At 47.9% G+C, this 19,709-nt stretch overlaps 1 protein-coding gene across 6 annotated transcripts; it reads left to right on the top strand.

Annotated features, from left to right (window-relative positions):
• The first annotated feature begins 1,194 nt into the window (after positions 1–1,194).
• On the top strand, positions 1,195–18,176 carry SF1 (splicing factor 1). 6 transcript variants are annotated; one of them, XM_073352014.2, is made up of 13 exons: positions 1,195–1,752; positions 3,821–3,949; positions 6,796–6,871; positions 9,730–9,882; positions 10,953–11,042; positions 11,965–12,148; positions 12,559–12,674; positions 12,776–12,883; positions 13,902–14,082; positions 14,979–15,219; positions 15,846–15,900; positions 15,993–16,166; positions 16,682–17,078. In XM_073352014.2, the coding sequence occupies exons 1-13, from the start codon at positions 1,212–1,214 to the stop codon at positions 16,929–16,931; spliced, it is 2,298 nt and encodes a 765-aa protein (XP_073208115.1). In that variant the 5' UTR covers positions 1,195–1,211; the 3' UTR covers positions 16,932–17,078. The 6 variants fall into 6 exon arrangements, with proteins under 6 accessions (XP_073208115.1, XP_073208114.1, XP_073208113.1 ...); XM_073352013.2 differs by having other exon boundaries at positions 15,841–15,900; positions 15,993–16,170; XM_073352012.2 differs by having other exon boundaries at positions 1,196–1,752; positions 15,841–15,900; positions 16,682–18,176.
• Positions 18,177–19,709: the final 1,533 nt, after the last annotated feature.

The following is a 19,709-nucleotide window of genomic DNA, read 5'->3' as shown; positions in this document are numbered from 1 at the left end:
ATAGAGAACTGATGTTTGTTTTGGGGCTGGGGCTATGCTCTCCTTGCAAGTGAAAAGCAGCCCCAGAGCAGGGAGTGGCTGGAGACAGAGGGGTTTTGTGGAAAAGGAGAAATAGCTGCTGAGCGGGGAGCCAGAAAAGAGAAGAGTGCACTAGATCAGCCCCAGGCTACTGCTCAGTTACTCCCATGCCCCTAACTGCAGCCAGGGGGGCCAAGGACTCCTGTGGGTGTCCCCAGGTCCTATCACCATGGTACCTATCTGGGCTCCTAACCTGCTCCCCCGAAGGCCCTGCCAGGTGCAGGGGGTGAGACTGGGCCTGAGCACGCTCAGCAGTGACTGCAAGGTGTGGCCCCTGCCCCCCTGCTGCTGGGCACATAGCCCTTGGTGGGTGCGAGGAGTTAACACACACCCCCCCCCCCCCCCCCCGTCAGCTGGCAGCCTTCCCTTGGCCTAGCTCCCATGAGCCTCATGGCCCCCTAGCTGGGTGACTCCCAGCAGCCCCTGGGGCTCCTAGCATGTCTGTGGGGGGAAGGGGGGGGTCCTACTACAGCCCCAACACGGCCTGGAGCTCAGCTCGCCACTCGGCAGCCTGGATCGCTGCTGCCCTGTCACTCACCAATCAGAGAAGGAACGCTGCGTTGGTTGAAAGGCCCCATTCCCCAATCATGACCGCCCGCTCTGCGTATTGCCCAATGAGAGCGACCCTCCGCATTAACGTCACTACCAAACGCCCCCGCACAGTACGGGGTCTGCCAACGACCTTTCCAAAATCTCTCAGGCGCACCGCGCGTGTGGCAAGACACCCCCCCCAACCAACCAATCCCTACGCGGCTCGCCACCCCGAGCACCCGCCCTCCGTCTCTTCATCCAGTACCAACACGAATACTCAACAACGCTCCCGCCCACCGTGCCATAGAGCTAGTACCGCGCCTTACGTTCCCAGCCGACCAATCAAAACTTGTCTTTCCCCAACGCTGCTCACTCATCCTGCCTCTCAACCATTCCCACCGCAGTTCACTGCAGAGTGACATCTCAACTGACCTATGCGTGCTGCCTGCACCACTCGACCGCTTTTCTCCAATCGCTTTCCTTCATTGGAGCATCTCGGCCAATGGAACCCCGCGGAAGGACAATGGACGTAAGAGTCTGCCAATGGAAGGAAGCGCGAGTACGACTGACATCTCCGCGACCAATGACTTTCGAACAGCTTTATGCGGTGCAAAGGCTGGAAGGTTCGCGAAACGCGAACGCTGCGAGCTGAGGAGACTCTAATGGCGGCGACTGGAGCCAACGCCACGCCGCTAGGGAAGCTCCATCCACCCCCACCGCCGGGGAAACCGGGCTACCCGATGCCTCCGCCGGGTCCCCCAGGGCTGGTCCTTCCAGGCCCTCCCCCTCCACCACCCCCAGGCCCGGGCCAGGCCCAAGCCGCTCTGCTAGGCCCCATGGCGGCTGCTGCCTACCCCTTCGCCGCGCTGCCGCCGCCGCCCCCTCCTCCGCCACCGCCCCCGCCGCCACCCCAGCCTCAGCCCCCGCCGCAGCAGCCGCAGCCCCCGCCGCCCCCACCCCCTCCTCCTCCCCCGCAGCAGCAACAGCCGCCACCTCAGGCTGGGGGGCCTCAGCCCCCCCCTCAGTACGGACAATACCGGTACCCGTCGCCGCCGCCGCCCCCACAGGGCCACGAGCAGCAGCCGCCGCCGCCGCAGCAACAGCAGCAGGATGAGAGCGGTCCGGGAGGGGGCAGTAATCACGGTGAGGGGCAGGGTAAAAGGGGGGGACTCGGAAGAGTTGGGTTGGGTGGGGGTCAGTTATATGGATAGGGTTGAGGCAGGGATGTAGAGGAACTATAGGGTAATGGGGGTACGTAGAAGTAGAGTTATGCACAGTAGGGAAGAGATGTGGAAGCTAAAGGGCTGGAGTGGGGGGGGATACACTAATGGGACAGTGCTAAGGGGTGAAGGGGTAGGCTTGGGGCTTCTTGAGGTTAGTTGGTTGTATAGGCTGAGGGGGCAAGTTTGGAGAATGTTGCACTAAAAGCAAAGGAATGGCGGGGGGGCTTGAGATGGTCCATGGAAGTTGAAGGAGCTGAAACTTAGGGGTGGTTATAGTTTTGGCAATTGTGGGATGGGGTAGAAACAGCAATGGGGTAAATTTGGGGTTTAAGGGCTTAGGGAATGGGAGGCTATGAGACTACGTTGTAGGGGTATTTGTGGGAGATGAGGTAGATTTGCGAATGGGAGGAAGCAATGATGTTGGGTGCTCTGGGAGGGGAAAGAGTTTGTGGCAAATAAAGAGTTGGGTGGGATGGGGGTATAATAGGTGTAGGTAGAGAGTAGACTGGGAAAGGGGAAATGAGGCAAGGTTGGAGAAAGGGATTGGAATTGTGCCAAATGTGGGGGTGGGGGCCAGGATGGGGTTGAGGTGGTGGCTGCTCTCTTTTCTGAGGGAGGGAGTGAAAAAGAGAACATTCTTCTTAATTGGGTGGCGAGACCTGGTTGTGGGTAAGAAGGGAATGGAAACCGATCTGGAGGTTGATAACTTAAATGGGGGTTCTAGGTAACACGTGGGCATGTGCTAATCAGGGGAACTTTGGACACAAAATAACTGCAGTCCGTAAGGCACTGAACAGCCTCAGATGTGTGGTATTGGAAGAGACAAGGCCTGGTGTTGTCTGTAGGAGTTAGCAAATACTCATCCAACCAAAATGGAGGTCTCTGTAGGATTGGGAAGAAATGGGGTGCCCTGGTCCCTTTAACTGCCTATTTTTATTAGTCTCTCTCTTTACTTAAATGATTAGGGATAGTTAATCTTTTTAAGTTTCTAATGTTTTCTAGAAGAGCACATTTTGAAAATGTGTTCAAATCATACAACATGCTTTTCTGGTTGTACGTGGGTGAAACCAGTCATAGATCAGCTTCATAAAAAAGGGGGGGGGGTAACAATTTCCTACACTAGTGTTAAAGGAAAATTGATCTGGTGGTTTAATAGTTTCCCATCACATCATCCAATGTAAATATCCCTAGAATACTTACTGTTGTTACCTTAAGGGATCTTGAAATGTGTGCAGAGCGGCTGAATGTGAAATGGTGCTGTGGGAGGCAGCCATGTTGTTTTGCTGACGGAGATCAGAACTGCAGCGTTCCCTTTAAAAATGGTGGCTGAAGTGACTAGAAAAATGTTAGTTGGATTTGAGAGCAGTTCTTTTGCTTTGGAGTGGTGATCTTGAAGCATCTTCCTGTTTTTCCATTTGTCTTGACTTATGGAGGGGCATAACTTTATTTAGTTGATACCACTGTTCTGTTGAATTTCAGTTTCACTTCTGGTTCTGCCCCTTGCTGGTTTGCAGATAATAAATAAGTCTTAATGTGGCAACGTTGGCTGATTAAATTCTGCCGTTGCTGCTATTATCTATATTACGGTAGCACCCAATGGCCTCAACAGAGATGGCGCTCCCACTGTGCTAGGTGCTGTGCAAACATAGTGATAATAAGAGCTTAAAGGCTAAATAGACAAGGGGTGTGAGGGGAAACAGGCACAGAGAGGTGAAGTGATTTGCCCAAAGTCACATGGCAGGTCAGTGATTAGACTAGAATATAATTTTGGTTCAGTGTGCTACCCACTTGACCTTACTGCCCCTGTGAGCAGCTCTCCTCATCCCAATGAGAGATTTGGTATTGAAAGGAGTATTTCTGATTTAAGGGAATTCTGTGTGCTCAGTGTTGCAGCTATTATGGTTTATGTAAGATGTATGCAGTAAGTCAAATAGTAGAAACACCTTCAAAAATACAAAGTGTGTCTAAAGAAGGATGCTTGCCCTTAGATTTCCCTAATAAGAAGCGGAAGAGAAGCAGATGGAACCAAGACACCATGGAACAGAAGACTGTCATCCCAGGAATGCCCACTGTTATCCCTCCTGGACTCACTCGTGAGCAAGAGAGAGCTTATATAGGTAAATACACGTTCTCCCCTTTTTCCATCTGATCTGCTGTCAGTGGTGTGATCCTGAGACTATTTCTGGTTGCTGAGTGTTTGGAAAGTTAACTGTGTTTTTTCTAGACTTCAGGTTATTGTGGCCTTATTCCATAACTTCAAATCAATAATTCGCACATTTTTGCTCAGTCGTGCACTGTTGCAGCTCCCCTGTCTTGCTTGTGACAGGAGTAGTGTTCTCCACAGGCATGGTGAAAATGGAATGGCTAGAACAGTTTTTGTAGGGGTGGGGTGGTCCTTTCTCTGGGTATATTAGCCCCTATTTTCAACATCTATTTAGTAATCTCATTACAGTCAGTGGGGGCCTCTAGGATTACCTCTCCAGTGGAGAACACTGCCTCCGGTCCCTCTTCAAACTGAATGTATTATGTGGGAAGCAGGTACCTCTTTCACAGCACAGCCTTGCACCAGAAATCCCCTCAAACCTAGTCTCTGACTTGCTTTTAGGCTGCTTAATTTTTAAAAAAGACACCTGTAGAAGTTCAGTTTTTGTGTTCAAGGTGGTATCGGTCATGTTGGTTTTGCTCTGAGGGAAATAGAGAAACTTCGCTTCTGTTCTTTGGCAAGAAATCTAAACCTTCAGTATCTCTTCTAGTTTAGAGCTCTGCTAAATGAGCTCTGTATTCACATGCACACAAACTGCTGGGAAAGGGATACTGCTCAGTCCTGTGGGAATGAAGGGTTTTGAAATGTTAATTGTGAAAACAGGGAATGTCAAAGGTTAAGATTTGTCTTTGGGACTACCCCATTCCAGTATGGGAATAAGAATGTTTAAGTAACTTGGTTTATAAATACAAGGTTTAACGTTAACTTTGCCTTCAATTGCAAACAGTGATGCTAAATTCACTTTTCATGAACTACCAAATATAAACCAGGAGGGTGAAAAAGGGCAAAAAAGTCCTTTTAATGTGTCTGAGACTTTGCATTGTCACATGTAATTCTAGTCCTTGCATTTTACATAAAGCGAGCTCTTCTTCACAAGACAGTGTGATCCAGTTCATCTCCCTGGGATTGAAAATAATCCTTGGTTTCTTTCTTCTGCATAACCACTGAGAATTTTGACTTGCATTGTAACTAGTCTTTTTATTCATCCACAGCAGTGCTGAGAGCTACTTGAGAGCTAAGTTTGTTAATGGTTTGCTGTCAAGGTTGCTAGGTCAATTTCTAGACAGTGTGGGTTTTGCCCTTGATTCTGTCAGTTTCTGTACCAGAAGATCTTCTTTAGGCAGAAATTTAAAGCTGATTTTGATACAGTATCGTAAAACAAACATCTGATATTTAAGAGAAGAGCCAGTTGTTAGCTGCTTTGACATCTGCTGCTCTACAGAGGGAAATGTAGACATGAATAGTCTGACTTCCAGATTTTTTGAAGTTGCTGTTTTGTTACTTGTGTAGAGCCTTATGTGTACATGCTATTTCAGCAACAAAGCTAAGACATGTATCATGCCTCAAAGAGCTTATAATCTGTGCATAACTTAAAACACAGGATACAAGTTCAGAAGAGGGAGACGAGGGATTGAGGAGGAGAGATGTAGGGTTTGGGGGGTAGGCAGAGCTAGAATTGCTTGAAGAACAGTTTAAAGAAGGGAAATGATTGGTAGGCAAGGACAGTGAGCATCCCAGTTTCTCAGAGGCTCTAAATATCATTTGAAAGGAGTTAAAAGTGCAAGACATAGTGCACACAAAACAAAAGCAAGGTTCCTGTGTGAATGACACAATCTTAAACTGGAACCAGCATATAACTACTGCCAATTGGATGAAATAACTGCAGCTCAGAATTCTCAGTCTATGCTAAGGTAAGAAGCAAATGTAACACCAGCACTTTTATTTAAAAATAATAGTAAATGGGGGAGGGATGTTGAGAAGAAATAGTGTGGATCAGATTAGCACCCCTCTCCACCACTTACTATTCAGCTTCTCCAGAAATTAACCAGATCTCATTGCTCAGGGTTCAGAGATTCTGATCTTTCTTCTTTTGTACAGCATCAGGCACCCAGAACAGAATCAAGCTTAGCTGCTTGTACATTTTAGTAATTTATCATCTGACAATTGACCCTGAATCTTTCTGACTTACCTTGTCTGTGACCTATAACGGCAGTAGGCCTTTTGGAGTCTGTACATAGTATGGGTTAGGTAGCATGGTACAGTGCATGCAATTTCTGTATGTTTGTTTTCATTTACCTTAAGGAGTTCTGTTAAGAATAAAGACATGCACCGGTGCATGGCCCATGTGCTTTTGCCTTAGGAAAAGAAATGAGACCTTTTCTAAACTGGTATGTCTGACTTCAGCAACATTAATTCAAGTCACATTTTTAATTGGCTCTGAAATCAGCAGTAAAATTATTTTGGTATTTACAAAAATTGTTACTCTGCTATGAAAAGAAGTAGTCCAGTAGGACAATGGAATTGCTTGCAAAGGCATTTTCCATTAGGCCTGGATCTAATACCAGTTTTAGCGGGTCAGAAAGAGTTTTGGCTTCCAGTGACTTGCTAGTTGTAGTCTCAGGGATCAGACAGTTCTTTCTGCTAACCACATTTCAGTTGAGCACTTTGCTTTCTAATTAATAATCCTCTTTGAAGAAGGCTAGCTAGATGTAAATAAGATCAATGTGAGCCTTTCTGGATTCCTGCTGAACTTAGCTGGCTGACATAACATTGTGCGGGTCTCCTTCGATTTGTTCACAATATCAGTCATCCATTGCAAAGTCTCCCGTTCTTCATGCTTTGATGTTAAGATTTGAAATGTTTTTTGGTAACAATGTCTTTTTTCCATCCTTTTTTCTTTCCTAACCTGGTTTCTTCCAGTGCAACTGCAGATTGAAGACCTGACTCGTAAACTGCGCACAGGAGACCTGGGCATCCCCCCTAACCCAGAGGACAGGTTGGGAAACAGTTTTAACCAGCTGACAGTAACACTTTTACCTTTTTAATACATTTTTTTGGTGGCATCATAATGTGTCAGTTCAATACAATCCTGCTCTAGTCAGATGACTGCAATGCTCTGATGTGACAGTGTTGTGGAGGAGAGCTGGGGTTTTTCTGTTAGGGAAGATGGAATGGAACCAATTCTAGCCCTACAAAAACCACAGGGAAAGGGGTAATAAGGGTATATAATTGTTTTTGTTTTTTATAAGCTTGTAGGTTTAATTAACCTGACTTATTTTAAGGGAAATTAAGGTAGCCAATTAATGTACTTTTTCAGGGTCTGACTTGTGCACGTGCCCAGTATCTAGAGGTCTTTCTCACAGGTTCACCTTGCAAACTTTTAAGCACTTATTTTATTTTATTTTATTTTTGCATCATTGAGTTTGAGCAGCCTGGAAACATACTCTGATCAGCTTGTATGGCAGAGCTTTCTGCTTGGTTGTTGAGGATGATTTTTTAAAAGCCAGATGAGTTTTCTAACCAATTTCTTTGCTGCCAGCTATTGTACAGCATTGGCCAACATCGGGGAATTCTGGGGACTCAAGGTGGTGGGGTAATTCCAGCCTCATTTACTCTTTTTGAAGTGAAAATGTTGCAGTAGGTTTTTGGACAGCTGTGGCTATGTTGGGCTTCAGTGACATTCTGAAAAGTAACAGCATTTAACCGCTTTATTTTTGTAATTGGGTTGTTATCATGGAACAGCAGAGTCTGGTTTGTTTACAGAAGGGGAGTAACCCCCCCCCGCCCCCCAATCTTGCAGCTGGAATTTGTTGTGTTATAGCATTTAGCACAACTGAAGTCATTTTCCTTTTAAAATGGGAGTGAAACCTTCTTTGGCTTGAATTCTACCCAGCTGAAGGTGTATTAGATCAGTAAGATGGTGTCATGGATGTTAAAGCCATTCACTTCTGCATCTTCGTTTAGCCTTGCTAGGAGTCAAATTATTATGCCTTATTTCCTTGCAATAACTCTAGTTTTCTTTAGCGCACAAATTTTGCACTCCCATTGCACTTTTTACATTACAGGGCACCACTGCATAGTGTCTTTTTGACTATTACCTTTAACTGTTATTACAAGTTACTAGTAAACTTTGAAAGGTGATTTTTTTATCCTTTTATTGTCAGGAGGGAATAGATGTAAAGCCTATCCTTTTTCCCTTGCTCTTGGTTTTTAAGATTGAGTTGGGGCAGTTGGTCGTAATTTGACTGACAGATTGACATTTCTTATGTGAACAATAACCCAGACTGATGAGGGGAGAGTTATTGGTGTCTTAATTTTTTCCTGTGAAGGTGAGGCATTGCTGTAACAGCCTTTAACATTTTTAATGATCAGTTTAGCAAAAGAATCCAAAGCCAGAGTCGTCTGATCTGTCAAATATCAAACTTGTTAGTGGTTTAAAAAAAACAATTTATTGGAGTTTCTGATTCAGTTACAGAAGAGTCTAACTCTTAATTGCTCCTCAGCAGTTCAACAGAATCAAATGCATGAAATGACTGTCTTAGCATTAATTTCTGAAGGTGTAATATCAAGTTAAGCCATTTAATAATTCTTTGTACCTTGAATTCTTTAAAATGTGTTTCTAAACCACATACTAGCTAACATGAGTTTAAGATGCTTAGTAAAAACAAGCTGGGAGGGTGATACCTTGTATTTTTGTTTTGCTCTCTCTGCTATTGGACTGTGTTACATTTATTCAAATCCTAGAAATGGAGGTGTAATTTAGACATGATTAGTCCTGATCAAACCTGACCTTTTATTCCATGTGTTGATGGTTCACTTTAGGCTCAGAAGACAGTGGGATCAACTGATTTTAATCCTTGCTCTAACCCGCTAGAAAAAGTTTCTCTTAACCTAAAACAAAGGTGTAGGTTTCTGATTACTTCCGGGATGTATTTTTTTTAATAACCTGATCCACATAATCTCTTCCCTTCTTGCAGCTAATCCTAAATTTTCCTTCATGTTTTTAAAAAAGGTCCATAACTTAATCAAATTTCTAGGAGTGTGGCTTTTTTCTTACCGCAAACACAGCTGTGGTAAATCAAACTGACTCTTTTATTTTAGCTTTACAACATTTGCTGTTAAAACAAAAACAAAAAAATTCAGCTTTCTGGGCATCTAAACCCTGTGGAGAAAACAGGGTTCTCCATAGAGGTTTACAGCTCCAAACTGTGGACCAAGAGAAGGCGGTTTGACCCAGCCTTTAAGCCTTAACACAGAAAACAGGTTGAGAGTCGGCCTTGAAGCTGCCAGCACAATGATGGAAAAGCCAGGACAGAAGCCATGACCATCTCTCTACACTGGGGCAGTGAACTAGAGTTAATGGGTGTTGCCAGCAGGATTAGTCACCTTTGATAAAAGACTAATCTCTTTTGTTACTCTGTTATGGTGTTAAAAGTCCACATTTAACCTGCATTACCTCCTGCGTTAAGAGTCTCTCTAAACTCATGGCTGCATTGCCTAGTGAAGCTGGAAAGTTTGTTCTCTGTGCGAATTAACTCTCTCCACCTTCCCCTTTAAAATACATGAGCACACTTGTGGCAGAGTTGCTGTCATTGTCGCTGTTTCCAGCCTTGCTACCCCTATAAAGCACCTCATTTTCCCCCTTCCTCGTGGCATACAGTGTTTTGCTGCAACCTCCTTATCCAGGTAGCAATAAGACAGGCATGAATGAACTTACACCTTCCTTTCCTGTGGTCTTAATAGCACATTTAGCTCTGATTTGCCTAAATTATGCTAGGGTTCAGGGGAAGCTGTACTTGTAAGTGGCCACTTGGGTTTGACCACAGGAAGAATAACCATGGGTGTTTTCTGCAGGTCCCCTTCCCCTGAGCCCATTTACAATAGCGAGGGGAAGCGCCTGAATACCCGTGAGTTCCGTACCCGCAAGAAGCTGGAGGAGGAGAGGCATAACCTCATCACAGAGATGGTGGCCCTCAACCCGGACTTCAAGCCACCAGCTGATTACAAGTAAGTGGAGGGAGAAGATCCTGCCAAATGTTATGGGTAGGCCTTTGCACTGTCATTCCTGGATGGTTTCATCCTGTTCCAAAATCCACGTTTGAATATTGCCCTATTACAGATGGTCTCAGCTTCCTCTGCACAAGTGCTGCTGCGTAAATAGCTCTTTGGGATCTGCCTACAAAGCAAGTCACCAACTGGTTGATCACGATCAACTGGTCGATCCTGGGGACTCCCCCAGTTGATTGTGATCTCTGGTGGTGTAGTGGGGCTGCCATTAGGCTTGCTCCCTGCCTGTACCGGCCCCACGCTGCTCCCAGAAGCAGCCAGCACATCATTGGGGGGAAGGGGTCTTGGTGCACTGCTCCTGCCTGCCAGCACTGCCCCCGCAGCTCCCATTAGCCAGGTTCGGGGAGCTGTAGCTAATGGAAGCTGAGGGAGTGGTGCTGGCAGAGAGGGGCAGCGTGCGGTGCCCCATGCTTTTCCCCACCACCACCACACACATACAGGGGCACATCCGCCCTTTCCAGGAGCGGCGTGTGGCTGGGACAGGCAGGAAGCCTGCCTTCACCTCGCTTCACTGACAACCGGGAGCCACCTGCGGTAAGTGCTGCCCGGTGGGAGGCTGCACCCCAGCTCCCTCCCAGAGCCAGCACCCCAACCCCCTCCTGCACCCCAAATCCCTGCCCCAGGCTTAGCCCGGAGCCCCATCCCACCCTGCAAACCCCTCGGTCCCAGCCCAGAAGCCAAACCCCTGCCCCAGCCAGGTGAGAGTGAGTACAGGTGGGGGAGAGCGATGGGGAGATGGAGTGAGTGGGGTGGGGCTTTTGGGGAAGTGGAGGGACCTTGTGGGAGGGGCGGGGTAGATCCTGGATTGTCCTTAAATTCAAAAAGTGATTTGGGGCTTAAAAGAGTTGGAGACCAGTGCTATAAAGCATATAGCCACTGTGTTTCCCTGGACTACCAATGCATTCTAAACTGGGGAAAGAGTTCTGATCTCAGCTGGCTCAGGTTCCTTGTGGATGTATGTATTGGCTAGCTAAGTGCATGTTTTGATGTTCACTTTTTGATGTTTTCAGACCTCCAGCGACCCGAGTGAGTGATAAGGTGATGATCCCACAGGATGAATATCCTGAGATTAACTTTGTGGGGCTTCTGATTGGACCCAGGTGAGATGCTACTCCTCTCTGTGAAATGAGGGCAGTTCAGAGGTGATCAAATTTGGAGTCCAGGAGTTTGGCAGTAGTGGACAGTGCTGGCTTACTTGCTTATGCTTGAGAGATGGTGCTGGAAAAAGCACATCAGGACTCTAGCAGGTAGCTGGTGTGACATCAAGACCAGAGAGGAATTGTCAGCCTTTAAAATGATTCAAAGCATGTCTTTTTGAGAGCCAAGCTGAATGTACTGTGGGATTTTAAAGGCAAAACACTCAAAGTAGCTTTACTGCCTTGCAGCCCGCTGGGCGCTTGGAAGCTATTCCCGTTCTTGTCTCTACCCTGCAAGCCCCAGTATATTTATGTAGAACTTCGTGGCACTGAAACTACTACCTGTCATGTTATCTTCTCACAGGACATCCTTGATAGCATGCCTGACAGTGTGTTTATGCCTTCACTGGCAATGCAGAAATATTCCTGTGTTTGAGGAGTGTGTGCTTGGCATTGACCTAGTGCTGGATCTGTGCTGGGAATTTACACCAGCATAGCTGCATCTCTCAGGAGTATGAAAACTCCATACCCCTGAGAGATGTGGTTATGCTGACCTTACCCCTGTTGTAGACAGCTCTGGGTTAACGGAAGAATTCTTCCAGTGACCTAGCTAACACCTTTCTGGAAGGTGGATTACCTATGCCAACAGGAGACTGCCTCCTGTTGGTGTAAGTAGTGTCTGTACCAAAGTGCTACAGCTGCAGTTGTGCAGCACTAATAGTTTAAGTGTAGACCTACCCCTAGAAGTGTTCTAACTAGGGTGTTGATTGGGGTAAAACTGGCATCACATGAAGAGGAGTACTTGGGGTAGTGATACAGTCACATTGTGGGGGAGTGGAGAAATCCCCCAGTTTGCATGGGAAAAACAAAACCATTTGTTCTACAGAGGTAATACACTGAAGAATATTGAGAAGGAATGCAATGCCAAGATCATGATCCGGGGCAAGGGGTCGGTGAAGGAAGGGAAGGTGGGCCGAAAAGATGGCCAGATGCTGCCTGGAGAAGATGAGCCTCTTCACGCTCTGGTCACTGCCAACACCATGGAGAATGTGAAGAAGGCTGTGGAACAGGTATAAATGCAAAGCTCAGGGTGATCAAACTGAAAACATCTGGGGGAGTCAGTCTCAGCTATGGTAAAAGATCACATCATGGAAACTCAACTCCAGCTTGCCTCCTGCACTGTAATCCATTGCCAGCCTCTTGCTCTGCATACTACTGTTATTCTTTTAAAGAGTCACGGTGATGAAATAAATAAGACCTGTCTGGGCACTTCGGAGGAAGATTCAATCTCAGCACTCCACTCATAAGAGCGATATGGAGGGACATAGGAAAGGAACTGGAATGAGGGGGCTGGCTTTATCATTGACCTGCAGGGAAGCTGGAATTCTAACTGTGGTGTAGACCTGAGTTTGGGAGCTGAATTTCTCCAGGGCAGATAAGGGTTTGAGCTTGATACGACTAAGCAACGTGTCTCTTCCAGATCCGGAATATTCTGAAGCAAGGCATTGAAACACCAGAGGACCAGAACGACTTGCGGAAGATGCAGCTGCGTGAGCTGGCCCGGCTTAATGGGACTCTGCGGGAAGATGACAACAGGTAAGTACCTGCCTGTTGGAAGTACCAAAGTTAGTGCAGCTGCATATGTTTGCTGCTGCTTGCGTGTCAAGCTGATCTAATTCTGCTTTGTTATCCCTTAGAATCCTGCGGCCTTGGCAAAGCGCGGAGACCCGCAGCATCACCAACACCACTGTGTGTACCAAATGCGGAGGAGCTGGACACATTGCCTCTGACTGCAAGTTCTCTAGGTAAATCTCACAGGCCAGCTTGTTTAAGCAATCTTCTGTCAGCTGTGCCTGCTCATCATTTGTGTCAGTAGATGGGCTCTGTGGTTGGACTGCTATAGCCTTCCAGAAGGGCGTCTTGGCAGCCAGTTGCAGCAGACCATCCTGCTAGTCCTAGGAAATCCATGTACTATCCAGCACAGAAGCACTTGACAAATCAGTCTTCCTCTGAGCACAATATCCAGGGAAGGGGTAGGATTTAGCAAATATTTGGCTTGGAAATGAATCCCATACAATACCTAATGGTGATTAGAAATGGGGGTCCAAACCAGCCTCTGATTGGGATGAAGGAACTTTTCCCTGGGATAGGTTATTCCTTAACTGTAAGGTTTCTGGTACGTTTCCTTTGAAGCAGCAGCTAGTGGCTGATGCTGGAGATGGGGCTAGATGGAGGCACTGGCCTAATCCATGGTAGCAGTTTTCTGTATTCATTTAGCTTGATAGTTTGCTCCATATGAAGCCGAGGAGATGAATGATGTAGCTTTGGATCCATCTGTCCTGCACAGTGGACTCTGCTCCCCTCCCATAGCACTGGTATCTGGTGTGTGTGGCTTAGAGCAGTGGTTTTCAATCTCTGGTCTACAGACTATCTAAGAGGTCTGCAAAAGGTGACTCTAATAATAATAATAATAAATTTAAAAAAAAAATCCAGATCCTAGGAAAGGCATTCTGTTTTTCTGATAAATCAAAAGTATGTGAATGCCCCCATCTACAGGTCAAACCCCCAAATTGTTGTCATTACCATAGAAGCCCACAGTTTAGCACCCTTTCTTACGCTGCATCAAATGTCGTGCCAAGCACGTGCAACTTTTATAGTTTTCAGTCTAACTGAACAGAACTAAACTAACTTCTGTGGTAGTGGTCTGTGGACCACAGGTTGAATTTCCAAAGGGGTCTGCACCTCCATTTGAAATTTTTAGGGGTCCGCAAACAAAAAAAGGTTGAAAACCACAGGCTTAGTGGCATATGACTTTGCTTCCAGACCTGGTGATCCTCAGTCTGCTCAGGACAAAGCCCGCATGGACAAAGAATACCTGTCCCTGATGGCAGAGTTGGGAGAAGCGCCAGTCCCGGCATCTGTGGGATCTTCCTCTGGCCCCACCAATACACCTCTGTCAAGCGGGCCCAGACCCTCGGGACCAGGAAACAACCCGCCGCCTCCTGTGAGTGATTGGGCCTTTTCACCTGGTAGTGTTTGCTTGAAAGGAAACACCTTACAATAGGCCCCTTTTCTCCGTCCGCATGGACTGTGGTGTCAGTCCCACAGCTTTTCAGTGGTGGTGACAGGAATCAGTCCGTCCTGTCCCCCACCCCCCCACCCCTTTTTTTTTTGAATGGCTCATAGGGAGAGAAACAACTGTGCAGTCAGCTCTGGGTTTTGTCCTACTTTGGGGTGCCCCAAACCATGTTGAGGGGTTTGGAAATTCTCATGTAGAGAGAATGAAAACGTTGGGATTGTTCATTTACAGATCTATGTTCTCTGAATGACCTAGAGAAGGGAAATCAGGAGCTTCAGTTCTCCGTATCTCGCAGTACAAGCACAAGGGAATGTTGAGTGAAATTGAAAGGTGGCAATTTCAAAACGAGTGACACATACTTTTCCACACTACACATAATTGCCCTAATATTGAGGCCAAAAAGTTAGCTAGATTCAAAAAGGATTGGATGCTTCTACAGACATCAAGAATATCCAGAGCTACAGTAGTCAATGTTAACAAGCTTTGGTAGGGGTGTTACACCACCTGTTTTGGAGCTTACAGCAGTCTGTTACTGGTAAGGAACAGGGTGAGAGCTAATTTCAGGCAGGTTATCCCACATCTGCCTGATGCAGGGTGTGGTTTCTTGCACCTTTCTCTGAAGCATCTGGCTCTGGCCACTATCAGACAGGATATCACACTAGATGGACCCTCCAAGTCTGGTCCTGTCCTGTAGTTCCCGTAATACGACAGTTAATAGTTAGCAGTCTGGTTCCACCTTTCCCCTCTGAAGTACGTGATAAGATGGCTTTGATTGTATTTAAAGCCAGGTCTGAATAGCTCCTTTCTCACCCCCACTCTAGAACCGTCCTCCATGGATGAACTCTGGCCCCTCTGATAACCGGCCCTACCATGGCATGCATGGAGGACCTGGGGGTCCAGGTGGGCCTCACAACTTCCACCACCCCATGCCCAACATGGGTGGGCATGGTGGCCATCCAATGCAGCACAATCCCAATGGCCCACCACCCTGGATGCAGCCACATCATCCACCCATGAACCAGGGGCCACATCCTCCAGGTCACCCAGGCCCCCACCACATGGGTAAGTACATTCCAAGGCACTGGGGATACTTGGGGGTTGGCTTGGGTGGGGACTGCTGTTGAGGTTTGGCCATGGGGGAGTGCTCCGTAGTTGTGATGCACTCCACTAATCAGCATGCTCCCTCTCAAAACAGAAGGGTTTATCCTTACATCTTCCAGTTTAGGCTACAGCAATGATACTCAGACCTCAGTGGTTCAGGAGCCAGGTTAGTGATCAGCATTACCCAAAAGAGCCACAGCAATGTGAATGACGGGAGAAATGTTTAGTGTTTACACATACTCTCACACTCACTCTCTCTCTCTCTCACAGCAAATACGTTAATAACTTAGTGCAAGTCAGTAACTCTATTGCTTATTAACCTAGTAAAAGCATCCTGATTGGTGGTTAATGGTTGTTGTTTAAATCAGTGTTTTAATTTCGTGCTGCAAAGAGCTGCAGAAGACCCATTAAAGAGCCACTTGAGACTGGAGAGCCACAATTTAAGTATCACTGGGCTATGGTGTCTGCGTGGGCTTTTGTCTGTGAACTATTGGGCTATTGGCTAACGGGTAGGCTTGTTGGGGGGAGAATCTCCTAGTCTCATTAACTGGCACTAAGGCTACGGTCTTTCATTCCCTCAAGATCAGTACCTGGGAAATACGCCTGTGGGCTCTGGGGTCTATCGCCTACATCAAGGAAAAGGTGAGTGTCTTGTGTCACGAGCCCTTAACCAAGTCATGATTCAGTGTCGCCTCGATGCCCAGCCCCTAATCGGCCGCCCCTCTCCCTTGCAGGTATGATGCCGCCGCCGATGGGTATGATGGCCCCGCCGCCCCCTCCGCCCAGTGGTCAGCCTCCCCCGCCTCCCTCTGGTCCTCTCCCCCCATGGCAGCAGCAGCAGCAGCAGCCTCCGCCGCCACCTCCCAGCAGCAGTATGGCGTCCAGTACTCCCTTGCCATGGCAGCAAAGTGAGTAAGAGCAATTCTCTTACCTTTATCCCCATCCCGCATGCGTGCGAGAAAGGGACGCTACCCCACTCACCCATATGGTTACATGGGTGTAGAAGGAGGGGTAGGGGAGGTGGGAGCACGGCAGCATGTTTGCAGAGGCTGTGGTGGTATAACTTCCCCATCCCCATTGCTGCTCTCCGCTGCCCATTGGCAGGGAAACACTGTCATAGCAGTTAGTTCCCCCGGCTGCTTTTGGGAGCTGCACTCCTGCACCCCACTTGCTCAGCTGTGCCAAAGCAGAGATGGAAATAGCTCTCTGCACGTAGAGTTCTCCATATGACTCCCTTGCCCTGACTGATGCCAGAGAATGCTCCCTACACTCCCAGGACCAGTAGTGCCCTCTGTGCATGTGGTGAGCCTGCATCCCATGACAGTCCAGTCCCTTTAGCGAGGCTGACACTTCCCTTACCTGCAATTACTCTGAGCTTCACCCCTGATCCTGTCAAGTGACCTTGTTCTTCTTTAAATTCCAGATACGACGACCACCACCACCACGAGCGCTGGCACCGGGTCCATCCCGCCATGGCAGCAGCAGGGGGCTGCGGTGGCGGCTTCTACGGGGGCCCCGCAGATGCAAGGCAACCCCTCCATGGTCCCTTTGCCTCCAGGGGTCCAGCCTCCGCTGCCGCCCGGGGCCCCGCCGCCTCCGCCGCCGCCGCCGCCTGGCTCCGCGGGCATGATGTACGCCCCGCCCCCTCCCCCGCCCCCCATGGACCCTTCTAATTTCGTCACCATGATGGGGATGGGGGTGCCGGCCTTGCCACCATTCGGCATGCCCCCCGCGCCTCCGCCACCCCCACCACAGAACTGAAGGATGGATTTTTTTTCTATTCAATTGTCTCATAAAATGCTGAATCTCACCTTATGGAGCCAGGAATCGGAGGGGAGAGGCACGTGAAGCCAGGCTGCTGGGAACGTGCCAGAGATGACATCTCACACCCTCCTCCTTACTCTATTCAGAATGAAGGCTCGGGACTTTGTCATGTCCGATTCCTGTCCGACTGGTGTGTTTGGGTAGCAGAATCCACACTAGCTCTCAGGGCACTGTAGCACAGAGTCTCTCTTCTGAAGCAGGGGCTGCCGGGGCTCCCACAGTGAGATTGGAGGACTCTGGGAATGCAGTGAGGACACTCCCTCAGCAGGAACCTGCCTGTAGTTGGCTGGTGGCCATGTTGGGAGAAAGGACAGTTCTGTGAAGCGACGCAACTCTTCCCTTGAAGAACGCAGTCGGAATGCTGGCTCCATATTGTGAACCTGTTTGTTACTTTATTTTCCCCTCTCTCTCTCTCTCTCTCTCTCTCTCTCTCACTCTCTCTGCGACTTAGATTTTAAATCCATCTGAGGAGAATAATGCTCTGAGTCTAGACACTTTCCAGCACTGCTAGTGCCTGTAGGTTGGAATGCGAGCAAGGGGCAAGCAAATGGATTTTAGAGATCTCCTTGGACATGACTTCATACCAGAGGAAAGAGGCAGGAAAGTACCATAGCTGATCTTTGGGCCTTATGAACCCCAGCTGTAATACACCCCAAGTCAGGGCTTTGGCTTGGTGAGGGTTGTTTCTGTCAAGGGATAACTATACCAGACAATAGTGGTAAGCATGCTGGAGGGGTGGGTCCATTGTCCTCTTAACTGGGTATTGGAATGCCCCATAGGGGGCAGTAGCGAGTTGTTAGTGGTTAATTGGGTAGTTAAGAGGTTTCAGTAGGCACTGAGAAGGCCCTGCTACTGCATACACTCAAGGTCCATTTGCTTTTCTCTTGCCATGTGCCTAGAATCTTTTAACATCTGAATGTTTTGTGGTCTGGGGTCCCTTTGCCCCCCAAATTGGAGCAATTTCTGTTGACGATAATGTGTAAAATGCTCTTCCGTTCAGTCACCCGCAGCCATTTCTTACTGCTTTTTTTGTGTATGAATAAAACTGCATTAAGAGGGGAGGTTCCAATGAATAAAAGCAGTTTTTTAATAAAGGCCTAATTAATTCTGTGGACTTGGATGAGGGAGCCCATAACCATTTGCTACCAACATGTGGTGCTGTGCTCTACTGTAGGAGTTGGGCTATATTTCTTAAAGGCAGGGTTTGGGGGTATGATCCCAAGCACACTTGCATGGAAAGTGTGTGCTCCTGGAAGCTCAGCTCTTGAGGCCTTCAGCCTTACAAACAGGGTCCTTGCTGCAATGGGAGGTCAGTGCCACAGCAGTAATCCAACTGCAGGATATTTCTGACGCCCCTGTTGGTGGGACAGGGTTGGGAGGGCTGCCTGATCTGCTGTCATATTGTGTGACCCATTAAAGGGGTCACTGGCTCAATTAACATTCATGTTCTGTAGAGCTATTCACTCCTTAAGCCAAGAGCTAGCTAAAACACCAAGTCTTGCATGACAACACTGGGCGGCGTGGTTCGTCCAGTCACTGATACCACAGTCTCCATGTCCATAGCAAATGTGAGCAGAGATGACTGAACCTCTCAAACTAGTCCCCTGAGGAACATTCCTTCCACTTCACTGCAGCGTGCTGTTCCTCCTCCAAGCATTGCACATCATTTCTGTTTGGGTAGGGCCAGCAGAATATTCTTGCATTGTGATAGTTTCCCTAGTGGATTTGGGTCAGGAAAAGCATGCAGTGACTGCATATAAATACTTCAGTTGATCGTCTAGCTCTGATGCAGCATTTCAGTGGTACTGTGGGCACAGTTGACTTAGAGGTGTAGTAAAATGTAGATTTAGGGACTCTAAGTGTGAATGGTCAGAATGACATCAGCCCTGGTCTGTCTGGCTGAGTCTCCACTGTGTGGTGCTGAATGTCAGCTTCTTCCATCTTTGACCCCTTTAAAATAAACTGGGTGTTGGTGGTTGCTTGCAAAGTTACCAAACAGCAGCTACATCTCCTGCTCTGATCACATGGATGGCAATTTAATCTCGACACTTTAACACTCAGGAGTTAGGTCTCCCAGCCCCCCATGTAAGGAGGGAGATCAGGGTTTCTCCAGCAGTAGAATAAGGGTGATGTTTGGAGTGCCTATCCACAAGATCACATGCATGAGTGGCAGAGTTGGGGTTGGGACCAGGTTCTGTGGTGCTCAGTCTCTTGCTCTGTCTTTAGTGAAATCGACCAAGAGACAGGAGCTTGGTAATTGTCAGACTCTTGTCACTGGGTCCATCTACTCTGGCATGCTGTCTCAGGGCCACTATGAAATAACCTGTTGGTGTTTCTTCACAGCCGGCTGTAACTGTATACCCTTGCTATCAGGGTCTCAACTTGTTTTTAATCCTTATTCAGCTATTGGCCTTACTGTGATTTTTGTAAAATAAAACCCAGTTCTCAGTGACTCCTAGTCCCTACTCCCAACCCAGAGCTGGGAATAGAACACAGGAGTCCTGACTCCCAGTGTCCCCTGCTCTAAGCATCAGCCCCCACTCTTTCCAGAGCCCATAGAGCCCAGGGTTGTGGCTCCCAAATCTACAGAAGGGGTATCCTCTACCAGTTGCTGATCATCTTCCCTG

The sequence above is a fragment of the Lepidochelys kempii genome, chromosome 7 (assembly GCF_965140285.1).
Source record: "Lepidochelys kempii isolate rLepKem1 chromosome 7, rLepKem1.hap1, whole genome shotgun sequence".
Classification (NCBI taxonomy): Eukaryota; Metazoa; Chordata; order Testudines; family Cheloniidae; genus Lepidochelys; species Lepidochelys kempii.
Note: the sequence above shows the minus strand (reverse complement) of the source record. Positions and strands in the feature narration are given on the sequence as shown.